Source organism: Neovison vison, chromosome X (assembly GCF_020171115.1).
Source record: "Neovison vison isolate M4711 chromosome X, ASM_NN_V1, whole genome shotgun sequence".
NCBI lineage: Eukaryota > Metazoa > Chordata > Mammalia > Carnivora > Mustelidae > Neogale > Neogale vison.
The window spans coordinates 116,913,657-116,926,768 of NC_058105.1; the positions used below are offsets into that span (position 1 = coordinate 116,913,657).

The 13,112-nt window shown below is 48.7% G+C and overlaps 1 protein-coding gene across 8 annotated transcripts in view; it reads left to right on the top strand.

Moving 5' to 3' along the window:
* Positions 1-13,112, top strand: part of PHKA2 (phosphorylase kinase regulatory subunit alpha 2) — an 85,301-nt gene that overhangs the window by 56,185 nt on the left and 16,004 nt on the right. For 7 of the 8 annotated variants that reach the window (XR_006382544.1, XM_044235784.1, XM_044235781.1 and 4 more), the window contains 11 exons: positions 394-557; positions 1,340-1,519; positions 4,980-5,068; positions 6,051-6,184; positions 6,597-6,753; positions 7,540-7,619; positions 8,035-8,113; positions 8,220-8,349; positions 8,892-8,993; positions 11,180-11,298; positions 12,242-12,271. Coding sequence is in view for 7 of the 8 variants with exons in the window: in XM_044235784.1 (XP_044091719.1) it covers positions 394-557; positions 1,340-1,519; positions 4,980-5,068; positions 6,051-6,184; positions 6,597-6,753; positions 7,540-7,619; positions 8,035-8,113; positions 8,220-8,349; positions 8,892-8,993; positions 11,180-11,298; positions 12,242-12,271 (1,264 nt within the window). In the remaining variant the exon portion in view is untranslated. The remainder of the gene's footprint in view (positions 1-393; positions 558-1,339; positions 1,520-4,979; positions 5,069-6,050; positions 6,185-6,596; positions 6,754-7,539; positions 7,620-8,034; positions 8,114-8,219; positions 8,350-8,891; positions 8,994-11,179; positions 11,299-12,241; positions 12,272-13,112) is intronic. The other variant, XM_044235785.1, reaches the window with a different exon arrangement.

Here is a 13,112-nt window from a genome sequence, read left to right on the forward strand (position 1 = left end):
GCATGGTAGGTTTTGTTCTGGTCCAATTTTAGGGCAGAACCACACACCCCCCCACAAAGGCTTGATTTGGTTCTAGTTAAAAGTGGTTTAGTCCATTTGTTTTGTAAAACTTTGGTTGGTTCAGTAAAATGGATTTCTGTTTGTTGGGTTTGGGAGGAAGAAATCAGCATGATTCATTTTAGCTTTTAATATGCTCCGTGCTCCCACTTTATACTTAGTATTGAATTTTCGTTTTAATTTCTTGGCCGACTACTTATGTGGGGCGCTCTGCAAAGTGACGTATTTATCAATTCTGGCAGAAGCACCATCTGGTTGTTGAAAAGTCTCTCTCTGATTCACAGTGGAAGTTTGTCCACGTGCATCTGTATCTCTAACCTAGTGTCTCCTTGGCAGAGTAAAATTAGGGAGCCTTTCGGAATTTCTTACCACGTCTTTCTACACATATCTGACCTTCCTGGATCCAGACTGTGATGAGAAGTTGTTTGATGATGACAGTGAAGGGAGCTTCAGTCCCGATTCGGATTTGGGAGGGTACTTGGAAGACACCTATAATCAAGGTATGGCTTGGAATGCCTTTGCAGGTGGTTCACTGAATTTATTTAAACCTTGGCATTGTGATAAAATTGCCGGGAGACTCACGTACAGAAAATGATTGGTAATTAACATAACAAAAAGAGGCTTTGGGAACTCGCATCTATTAAAATGAATAAAATGCCAGTTTATAAATCTACACTGCAGAAGTGGGGCTTTTTTTTAAACCTAGAGGGACGAAGGGTTTCAGGAATGAGGATTCTTCACAAAATGTACTCTGAAGACTACACACATTGCTTGAATTTTCAAAGGAATGGTAGAGTCATCTAGGTTTGGTTGGATAATGGGGATGAAATCCTGTGTGTATAATATTTCTCAAACTGAGCAAGGTTTTTGGGTTGAAGTGACCGGTTTTTACTTTTGCGCAGTACATGGACTGGGGGCTGGGCATTCCATAGTGCTTAGCTCCCTGGTGACCGATTAAAACAAAAGATCAGATGTTTGCTGCTGGCCCCCAGGGTTTCATAAGCTTTCAAGTTCATCTTGGTACGATGTGTATCTATCTTGACCTGTATTTTCTTTTCCTAGGGTGAAGGGCTTCCAAACAATAACTTTATAAGCGTGTACGTTATCTTTGTAAATGTCTTTAGCCTCCAGCAGTGGGGGCGCAGGGATTTGTATCAGAATGTTGTCCCCCCATTGAAGCTCCTTAGCGCCGCCTATAGGATCAGCGCTACACTCAGTCACGGTGACACGTTGACATATGTCTGCAGCTCGTTTTCACTGGCTCTTTCTCTTGCTTGTCCAGTTACAGAGAGCGAAGATGAACTGGACCAGTATATCAACCACCTCCTACAAAGCACATCCCTGAAGTGCTATCTGCCCCCTCTTTGTAAGAAGACAGAAGACAGCCATGTTTTCAGTGCCATCCACTCCACTCGGGATATACTTTCCGTGATGGCAAAAGCAAAGGGTTTGGAAATTCCATGTGCGTTATGAACTCTTCTCTGCCTGTTAAAGTAACTTCTCAGAGTAATGCATGAGCATAATTTAAAAGTCAGGATTCTAGAAGACAACAAAATGTAGACGTTTCCTGCCTCATCCCTCCCCTCCCCACTGACCCAGTCCTTCTACAGAGAGGCAACTGCTTTCAACTCTTTGTTGTTTCTCCTGGTGTTTACATATCTCTGTTTTTCTAAAACAGTCTGTGTATCTTGCCGTCTTTGGATGCGTCGACCTTATTCCGTGTCTGGTGGCCTTCTCTTATTGTGGATGAGGATTCAGCTGTCCTCAGTCACCGCTCCTCTACGTTCCTTCCCATAACCTAGTGATGTCATTGTATTAAAGCGTCGTTACATCCGTATTCGCTCTTTATATTATTACGTGCACGCAAGTATTATTCTCAGCTGAGCATTATAGTATCCTGTGATCATACTACTGTTTTTATTTTTGGGTTCTTCGGAAGTTAACACTAAAGTTAAAGTCAACTTTAAAAGTCAGTAATACTATTAACTTTATTGAAAGTTGCTCTATCTTTTCATTTTGGTTCGCCCCCTTTCTCTACTTCCCAGTGGCTCACGATACAAATTTCCACAGGGTTAGTCATATCCACGAGTCTGTCAGCTGTATACTTAGCGCCCACGAGTTACCTTCTGTCTAATTGATGGTCCTCTAGGCCTGTTGCACACCTGACATTCTGGGACTTCTCTTTAATCTTTGCAATAGTGGAACACATTCTAGAACTGTTCCAAAAGGTTTAAAAAAAAAAACAAACCTGGTACAGTAGCAGAAGGGCAGGCACAGCGCTGCCAAGCCCTCAACCTGCTTGTTTCTGAAGTTCACGGCCCCTTTTGCCGGTTTGCCTCCGTGTCTGGGTTGTCAACTTTATCCTGGGATCTTCCCACACCAGCATCCTGGAGAGTTTCTGGAGAATTCTTATCTCCTGGGTTGGCTCTCATGTTTTTTGTGTCTCTGTTTTCCTGTTTCTTAGCTTACTCTTTTTCTGGTCAAAACATCCAGCACTTTCCTGAGAAATAGTACATGGTGAGAAGAATTGTCAAGACCTTTTGAGTCTGAAAACATCTACAAATATTCTGTATATCCATTTGAGAGTTTGGGCAGAGAATTCTAGATTGAAAATGAATTTTTCATCAGGATTTTGAAAGCAGTGCTTTACTGTCCTTTTGCTACCAGTGTTGCTGTTGAGAAATCTAAACCCATTCTGATGTTTGTTCCTTCAATATAAACTGTTTCTCTCTTTGAAATTTTTTTGGATCTTCTCTGCCCCCAGGTTGTGAAATTTCAGTGATGTGCCTGGACCAGGGTCTATTTTCATCCCCTGTGTGGAGGCTCAGTGCACCCATTCAATCTGGAAATTTGTTTTTCAGTCCTGTAAAGTTTTTCTGAAAAAATTTTTTAAAAGGTTATATTAATTTATTTGACAGAGAGAGAGAGAGATCACAAGTAGGCAGAGAGGCAGGCAGAGAGAGAGGGGAAAGCAGGCTCCCTGCTGAGCAGAGAGCCCGACACAGGGCTCCATCCCAGGACCCTGAGATCATGACCTGAGCTGAAGGCAGACGCTTTACCCACTGAGCCACCCAGGCGCCCCTGAAAAATTTCTTGACTCATGTCCTTCCCTACATTTACTCTGTTCTCTCTTGCTGGTACGCATGGATTCCAGTGTTGACCTCCTGGAGAAGGCTTTATCGTTTCTCTTCGGTCTTCCATTTCTCTGTCTCTTGCTCTGTTCTGAGGGCCGTTGCTTCAACTTTTCGTTCCATCCCCTCAGTTGAGTTTCTGTACTTTGGCTGTTACGTTTTCAATCTTTGTTCTCTGAGTTGCGTCCATTCTTGTTCCATGCACGCAATTCAATTAACTAAGAATATTAACAGCAGGGGTTTGAGGTTTGGTTTTTACATTTTTCTTCTCCCTGAATGGTTTCCAGGTCTCCCAAGTCAACTTTTCCTGTTTTGGTTTCGGTCTTCCACGTTAGTCTTTCCTGGAATGCGGAGTGTTCTGCGCTTATCCTCGCGGGCCTGTCAGTGTCTCAGGGCAGAGGAGCGGCACCTGGGGCTTTAACGGGTGTAGGCCGTGTAGACTTCCCAGAGATCCTCTACCGTCTCTTCTGCCATCTCCTTTCTGACAGGTCAGGCTCTGGTCACTTGGAGCTGTACAGTCTCCTACCCCACCACAGTCCTTCAGACCTGCCACACGCCCCACCTTCGCTTTTACCGCTTCAAAGAGCCTTCTAGTCTTCTGTTCAGGGGAGCAAGGCAGTGGCTGAGCTGTGTGGGTTAGAGGAAGGTGTCTGGAGAGCTCACTGCTTCTTCCACAGCTTCTGTCCAGTCTTCCTTATTTCTGGATACCCCTTCCAGACCCCCCAGTTCCAGAGGTGTATAGTGCAGCAAGCTCCTGAGACTTCTAAAGATTCTCGGATCTCAATCTGGCTGGCTGTTGGTTGTTCCCACTGCAGACTTGGGGTTTGGTTGCCATGTGTCTACTAAGTCCATTATCTTTCATTCATCAGCTTTCCCCCACTTCCAAAATGTCATTACTACGGTTTTCTTTCCCGCTTTTCCCTATTCTTGAGGATTTGTCTTTAAAAAAAAAAAAATTAGGGGCTGCTGGGTGGCTCAGTTGGTTGAGTGTCTGCCTGGGGTCATGATCCTGGGGTCCTGGGATCGCGCTTGTGGCAGGCTCCCTGCTCCTCCCTCCCGCTCATGCTCTCTCTCGCTACCTCTCTCTCTCAAATAAATTAATAAAATCTTTAAAAGATGTCTAAAAAAAAAATGATTTTCTGCCATGTTAGTGGGGGTTTGAGAGAAAGTAAAATTAGAATGTGTATGTCCTTTACTAGTATAACCTGGAGGTCTATAAATGCCTTTTAAATATGCCCCATCTCTATCTTGAAAGCCCCCTAGTTTCCCAAGATGTTAAAATCTAGCCTGGAAGACACAGATGGCTTGATGAATAAGTACTGATAATGACAGCACCAGAAGCTCCAACATGGGGCCCTGGCAAAGTGAAATGCACACCAGACTCCCAGGAGCTGGACGCTTTCCTTACAAGAAGGCCAGTGACCTTGCTCACATACTCTGCCTTCTCTGGTTCCTAGTCTCCTCATCTGAAAGACAAAGGTCGGCCTCAGTCATTTCCAAGGCTCCTTTCAGCCCTTAGATGCTATGTCATTTCCCCGGAGTTCCAGGAGAGAAAAGCAAAATTCAGCCCCTTAAATTAAGCAAGACCCATGTCCTGCTCAGTTCTTGTTCCCAGATTTAACACATGATGTGGCTACATGGTAAATTCTTGCTGAAACTAATTAAACTAAGTAAGTACTCATTCTTTCAATTGGTTTGTATTGGATAAGGAGTAGCCCCCATGCCTCTCAAAAGAAGTATCTTATCTTTCCTCCTCTTCAGAAGGGCTTCCTTTACGCTTTTGTTTTCTAGTTGTTCCCATGACTTTGCCAACTAAAGTTCTGAGTGCTCACCGGAAATCACTAAATCTTGTTGATTCTCCTCAGCCACTCCTAAAAAAGGTGAAGTATTTAGAATCACTTTTTTTTTTTAAAGTGTAATGTTTTTCGATGCTGATATAGTCCTAAGAACTCTTTTACAAGGTTGAACTTGAAAGATCATATTTTTTGATATCTAGGACTTTGAGGATTGGAAGTTCTGGGTTTCAGTGGGAACCCCCTCACTTAGTTGTTGGCAGTCTGCTTTGGGTCTGTATTCACAATGCATTTGATGCAAACCTTTATATTTTGCACGGGGGAAAAGGCCTTTCTGCCCTGTCATTAGAGTCTGTCACACTGGAGGAAATAAGCTAGCTCACTACCTAGCCCTGTCCTATCCGTGCCAGCGAGCCAAAGCCAGGCCCCAATTTGCAGAGCAGGGAACAAAACTAGAAAGAGATCCCCAAGGAGAAAAAAATCTCAGGGTGTTCTCCACCAGTTCCCATAATTTCTTTTATCTAGAAGTCTCCCTTAATTTTATCCCACATGAATAGAAAGATTCAGTGTCTACTGGAGAATCTTCTAACCTAACCTCAGTTTTAGGTCATTTAAAGCTTACATGCTTTTTGTGTTTGTTTTGCTTTCAAAAGGATATTTTATTGTAGCACCAACTATATAAAGGCGGGCCTGGCAGAAGCAGGAGACCGGGGGTGGGGACTGTGCCATTTGTGTTCTCCCAGCGGCCTCCTCCCCTCCACTCTGGTGGGAGCCGCTAGCCTGAGTTCTAATACCAGGGGTTGGTTTTCACCTGTTTTTCAACTTTGCATAAATAAAACTTACACATATTTTAACCCATTCGGCCTGATCTCTTGCAAATATCGAGTAGCACAGTGATTCGCTGATCAGAAACCGTAAAATCTATAAATGAGAAGCTACAGCAGAGTCCCCAAGAGCCTGGAGCCCAACAGTGACAGAGTTCCAAGACCCCGCTGGTGTTACTTCCCGGTCTTCCGTGAGTTCACATGCTCAGCTTCTCTCCCCTGCTCTTTGTCTTTTGTGTGGCCAGGCGCCTGAAGAGGACTTCCAGTGGCCCAGAGATGACCAGGGTGACGTGGACTGTGAGAAGCTCGTGGAGCAGCTGAAAGATTGTGCGAACCTCCAGGAACAAGCAGACATTCTGTACATTCTGTATGTAATGAAGTAAGTTTACGGTCTTCGCCAGCCCCAGCTCGCTCCGTTCTCCTTGACTCTTTATTCTAGTTTTCTTGGCCTTCCAGCACACCAGGTCACGATTCACCCGGATTAGCCAGGATCACCACAAACAGACTTCTATCCCCTTCTCTGCCTACTAGCACTGGCCTCCTGGTATGAGAAGGCTGAGCGAGGCCAGGATCTCACTGCTTCCTGTTGTTAGGCTTCTGTTTCAAATAGAAGGGATGCTTTGGTAAGACGGAACCCTCTTGGTGAGACTCAGAGGCACCAGCAGGGCCCCCAGAGCTTGGCAGAATGTGTGGTGATTCATTTCCTTCCCTGCCAAGTGAGCTCTGCTGCAAGAGAATCTGGCCCGTAAGCATTGCAGGCCATACTTCCGGGGTTTTCCCTCTCTCGACAGGGGCCCCAGCTGGGACACAAATCTTTCCGGACAACACGGGGTCACGGTTCACAACCTCCTCAGCGAGCTCTACAGGAAAGCCGGCTTGAACCAGGAGTGGGGTTTGATCCGCTATATCTCTGGCCTGCTCAGGAAGAAAGTGGAGGTCCTGGCGGAGGTCAGAGCAAGCGCACTCGGGACTTCCGTGTGTCCTTTCCAGCCCGGTGCCCTCTTTCTGTTGTAAAGCTGGAAGTGAGCACCTCCTATTTGTAGAGAAAAGCAGTTATCAAAAACACAGATGGAACAGGCCCTCCTCTCCTGGCCTCCCACTGCTCTTGGAGGGCAAACAAAGGAAATGAAATGCAAGTTGATTAGTTTGGTTCCTTTTTAGCTGCAGAAGAAGGTTTACCAAGAAATAAAATGAAAATGCTCTGTGGCCTGGCAACCCTTTGATGCAGCGTTCTTAATTCTGCCCATCTGCAGTGCAATCGTGATTAACGTTTTAACCCTGAGGTCCTGCAAAACCCAGAACTGCTTTCTAAGACATTAGAGTGCAGTGTTACCGTTAAGGCGACAGGTGTTTGTTGTACGTGAATAATGGGGAGACTTGACAACTGAAGACTTTAACCCTTAACATTGGTATCTTTGGACTCACGGCAGCTCCTCTCCCTTGTGGAATAGCTGCGTATGCAGTGTGTTTGCTCTGCTGAGTGGGCGCCGAGTACCCTAGAGGGCCCTGCAGGGCCAGGCCCAGGCCACAGAGCTCACAGGGCCCCAGCCCTGCCTGGGTTGCTCAGTCTGGGGTCTATACATGAATTTTCAAATAAACGGCAACGTGGGTTATAAAGTTTGTCAAGGTAAATTTATGGTCTTATGGGCGGTGACACCTGCCTGTTGGCTTTGCTGACTTCCCCGCTCTCCCCCACTGTCACCGTGGCCCTCACCCTTTTCCCTATGTGATTAGGCCTGCACGGACCTGCTGTCACACCAGAAGCAGCTCACGGTGGGCCTGCCGCCAGAGCCCCGGGAGAAGACTATCTCTGCGTAAGCCTTCAGCCTGGGGACCTGACGTTTGTGGGGCCTTGTGGGACTGTGTTGAGAGCATCTGTGCCATCCACCACTCAGGAAGAGGGTCTTTGTTTGTTTTAAAGATTTACTTAGTTGAGAGAGAGCGAGAGCGAGAGCACGAGCCAGGGGTGTGGGGAGCAGAAGGAGAGGGACAAGCAGACTCTGCGCTGAGCAGGGAGCCCTACGCGGGGCTCAGTCCCACCAGCCCGAGACCATGACCTGAGCTGAAATCGAGAGTTGGATACTAACCCGACTGAGCCACCCAGGCGCCCCAGGAAAACCCTGTCACTTGGGAGCCTCCCACAGGAAAATAAGGCTGTTCTGTGGAGGGCAGGGCGGACCCCCTCCTGGGCATCTCTCATGGTGCTTGTGTCTTGATGCTTCTTCCTAGTCCCCTGCCCCCTGAGGAGCTCACAAAACTCATCTACGAAGCCAGTGGGCAGGACATCAGCATCGCTGTCCTCACACAGGTCCGGGGGCTGGGGAGGGGCGGGGCGGCCGCCTTCCTCCAGGCGCAGGGGCCTCTCCCCTGGCAGCCGGTCTCTGCAACGCCGCCCGCGCATGTGTCTGCCTCAGGAGATTGTGGTCTACCTGGCCATGTACGTCAGGGCGCAGCCCAGCCTCTTCGTGGAGATGCTCCGACTCCGGATCGGACTGATCATTCAGGTGATGGCCACGGAGCTGGCACGGAGCCTGAACTGCTCAGGTACGATGTGTGCAATTGGACTCGCGGGGGGGTGGGGGGTCCCGCCCTCTCACCCTGCCCCACGGGGAGCCTGCCCAAGGGTTTTGGAAGCAGGGCTTCTGGGCCTTTGCTTGTGCTCATGCTTTCCCAGGTTCTGTCATGTAGACACGGACTTTCATGCGTCAGGGAGAGTGAGGCACGAGGGTCTTGGGCCCTGCGGCTGTAGCTAAGTTCCTACTGTATGTCCTTGCGGCAACAGGCCATCCCCCACTTCCTAGCACCTCCCCCCAGGAGTCACCCTGCCGATTTAGAGATGTAAGTGAACAGTGAGACGCGCTCCAACACTGGGAATCATCACAGTGTGAAAAATTACATGTCCGAGTATTGAAACCGCAGGTTAGAATCACCGAGGAGCAGCCCTGTTCAGCCCTGAACTGGTAGTGAGGGCATCCCAAGCAGGGAGACCCGCCACAGTGGCCTTTGTCACCACCTCCCCCAGGCCCACCTGCCTCTATGTGCCACCAGCCCTGTGTCAGAGACACTTAAAAGGTGTGTATTTATAGGAGAAGAAGCTTCTGAAAGTTTGATGAACCTCAGCCCTTTCGACATGAAAAGCCTCCTGCACCATATTCTCAGTGGAAAAGAGTTTGGCGTCGAGAGAAGCAGTAAGTAAATGCTCAGTTCACCATTTTGGGGGACCAGAGGGGACCGGGCTGGCGGGCCCAGGGGCTCCCGAAACTGCGGTCGTGGACAGAACCTATGAGGTTCAGATTCCTACTTTACGGGGAGGTATAGTCCGAGGTCCAGATTTCAGCTTGTTGGCCTCTGTGACCCCTCACGGACCTGCTGCTAGTGCTGTTGTCTCGTGTGGGTGTGGCACGCGCCCCGGTCTGCCCCCTCCCTCCCTCCGCGGTCACTTGTGCACACATGTGAGGAGGGGGTGAGGTGACCCTGCCCTTGGTTTGGCTTGAAGCACTCTCAAGCAGACCCCCACTGCCGTTCAGGCGAGTAGAGCCCTCTACTTCTAGCACCTTCTCGCTGAGGTTGCTTCATTCCATTTTGCTCACTCCGTTCTGATCTGTACCAGAACCTTGTTTGCTGTGCTAGGAAGTATAATCGCCCGAGTCCTGGTGGAATTCTGTTCTCAAATGCTCCCTAATTATAATTGAAGCAATTATCATTTCTCCCCCTCATAATAAAGCAAAATGATTTGCAGACACATTGGCAAATTTATTTCATCAAGCCAAAGAAATGCCGTGTGGGCTGTCATTCTTTTTATTTAATAAGAAGGACATCGGGTACTTCGTATTTTTTCCCCAGAGTGCACACCAGCCAGCAAACAAAGACGGCATCGTGCAATCAGATGTGTTTTGGTCGCTTTTCTCCTTTCCTGAAGGAGGAGGGCTTGAGATCCTATTCCAAAAGTAATTTTCAGTTCTATTCAAATGCACAGTCCTTGAAATGTAAATATGCAAGATAAATATTTTATGTGTTCCTGCTCATGAAAATAATATTCGGGGTTTGACACATAATTACGAAAACTTTGGTATTAGATCTAAAGCTATAGATGCTTACAAAGTTGAGAACAGAGTAGTGTCACTTGAAAGCTATAAATATGTCTAATTGCAAGCAAGGCTAATTGCCGTCTTTTTACACATAACATCATTTGTTAATTGTCTTCCGTCATTGTTCAATTTTTGTAAGTTAAGAGACTCAAACAGTCTCAGAATTTTGGTTAAAGCCTGACATGTTGGAGATATTTCCAGCTCTGCCCACCCTATACAGGCCCTGCTGTAGCTTCTGGCTTCTGTTCTCTACCTTCCTGGTATCCTTCCTCCCCGCTGTCCTTTAAATGTCGGTATCTGCTGGCTCCTTAGTCATCTCCACTGTCCTAGATGGCACCCTCCACTCTGCGGCTTCAGTGGGGGCCCGGGGGGAAGGCTGGGCACTCAGGGGAAGCCGCTCTGAGGACGTGACCGTTGAGCTGGGTTTGCAGAGGAGCCGGTGGGATGGGAGGGGGCAGCACGTGCAAATGTGCAGCACCTTGTAGCTGGCCAGGGGTGCGGAGCTGGGGGGTGGGGGATAGGTGGGACCAGCCCTGTGTAGCTGCCCAGGAGTGCAGGGCTCGGGGCACTGGGCCGGGGGTGGCAGGTGGGACTCGGCAGGAGGGCTTCATCCTGAAGGCAGAGGGAGGCCTGGAAGGACTCCGAGTGTGTAGTGACATATCAGCCCTGCCTTCAGAATGATTGCTACGGCCCAAGCACTGAGAAGCGGTGCGCGGGGAGGGGCAGGGCGCACAGAGTCCCGAGTCCGGAGGCTGCCACAGCAGGTTGAAAGTGAGGTGACTGACGGGAGCCACCCCGCCCCTCGTCCCCTCATGCGCCGGCAGGAGCGCGCGGGGCCTGGGGCAGCCAGCTCCCCTCCGCCTGCAGCCCTCCGCTGGCTTCTTCTCCGAGGACTTCCTCTCCAGCCCCCAAGGTCCCATAGTGGGGTGGCCTTACTTTTCTACAAGGAAGGTGTGCTTTTGGAGAAGAAATTAAAAACAATACAAAAAAAACAACTCATTAAAGGGTTTTATGGCCACTCTGTTGTTTTTTTGCGTGCTGCTTAATTAAGTGATGTTCACCTTTTCAGCCCTTGCCTCCGACACCCTTGGGGCCGGGGCCATGTAGCAGGGGCCGTGCCAGGGGCTGGAAAGAGGACTGGCTGGGGCGGAGGAGGCTGTCTCCTTCTGGAGTTTTTCATCAGGTGGGAGAGCTAGAGGTAGATAAAAAGAAGCACAGGGCATGTATTCCTCCCTCAGGGTGGATGCTAGTAGTTTCTAAGAGCCATGTATGTGTTTCCCCTCCAGTGCGACCTATCCATTCCTCCACATCCAGCCCTGCCATCTCCATCCATGAAGTGGGACACACTGGGGTCACCAAAACCGAGAGGAGTGGCATTAACAGGCTGAGGAGCGAGATGAAACAGGTAAGACAGGACCCTTGGTGGCAGTGCTGGGAAAGAAGTGGTTGTCCTACCTGGGCTCACCTCAGAAAGTGCTAGAAACCCAGGGCCTACACAGTGCTCTTTGTAGAGGATGTGTGATCCCTGCTGTCCTGAAATCTGAACACATTCTACCCAGATATCTAAGAATTCTGTGAACATTCCAGAAAACACCCTTACCCGTGTTGGTCTCTGTTGCCGAGAACTACACTTTCTCGGTGGAGGGCCACAGCTATTCCAAAAGTAGAGTCGTACAAAATGTAACTGAATCATCTTGCCGTGAAATGTGTCCTTCAGATGACCTAGCACGAAGAAGGTAGAAATAGAACGGGACGCTCGTGATGCCTGGGTTTGCCGCCATCCACTGGTCTCTCCTCGGTTCACTTTTAACCTCACCAGAAATTCCTTTTTTTTTTTTTAAAGATTTTATTTATTTGACAGACAGAGATCACAAGTAGGCAGAGAGGCAGGCAGAGAGAGAGAGGGAGGGGGAAGCAGGCTCCCTGCTGAGCAGAGAGCCCGATGCAGGGCTCGGTCCCAGGACCCTGGGATCATGATCTGAGCTGAAGGCAGAGGCGCAACCCACTGAGCCACCCAGGCGCCCCCAGAAATTCCTTCTGAAGTGACCCCCCAGGACCTCAAGGCCATAGCTCTTCAGTCCTCGTGTGCCAGGGATGGGGCTAGAACTTACCTGGTCTGTAAGAGGAAGCAGAGTGTCCTTCTGACCACGACCCGAGTGAGAAATGTACTTAGATTCTTTTCTCCAGTGTCAGATGATGACTCAGTAGATTGAGTCCCTGAGGCGCTCGTGGGTCACACCCAGCAGCTGGGCCAGCACACTCCTGGATTTCCGAGAGGTTGATAGAAGTAGGGCATCCTTGATTTGAAACTGGCTTTTGTTTATGTCCTGACGTATTTTTACTTTCAGATGACTAGGCGATTTAGTGCTGACGACCAGGTGAAACATTGTCTTGTCCTGTCCTTCACATGTGTGCTTTGTGTTCAGATTTGTGTTCTTTCTGGCTTGAATGTGGAAAGCAAGGCTGCGAATATGGAGAGTGATTTTGCCCATCAAATCTGCTTGGGTGGAGGTGACTTCTCGGGCTGTGGCGGGCAGGCAGAGCAGGAGAGGAGGCCTTACCATAAATCCATTTACCAAGCTCTTGGGTTTAATAAGAGGCTTTGTGAGACGTGGTTCTGGGCTCTGCCTTGCCAGGAGTTTCTATGCAAAAAAAAGGAAGTAGAGAAAAGTACAACATGGTCATTGATTATATGACTAGAAAGAATACTGCTCTCCCTGTCCCCACACTGCCTGGGGGAATTTAACCCTGGAAGGAAAACAGTGTACGGATACCGTTCTTTCCAGGCACCTTTGGGACCCATTTCTTCCGCTTCCCTCCAGAAAGTCTGAAGCACATTCCCCATGATTCAGTGCCCTGTGAGCCAGCGAGCGTCGAGGACTTGGAGAGGGACATGCACATTCTCCATGTTGTCTCTGCTGCTGCCTTAGGTTCTTTCTAGTCAGGAACCAACTTTGCAAACCTCTTCCTTTGCTAGCCACTCGGTGGCACCAGACCCCGACTGTCGCTCGCTGTGGGTGACTGTGGCTGGCTCCCGCCTCCATTTAGTACTGTCCTTGTATCTTCCGGGACAAAATGATCGACGTTGCTAGGTTTAGATTCTGCCAGTACAAGTTTTCTGTTTGGCCCCTTACATCAAGGAAAGACATTATTCTCTCTCCAAAATTTTATAGATGCTTTAACATTTTAAATTTTTACTCACTTTTGCAAGAACCCCAC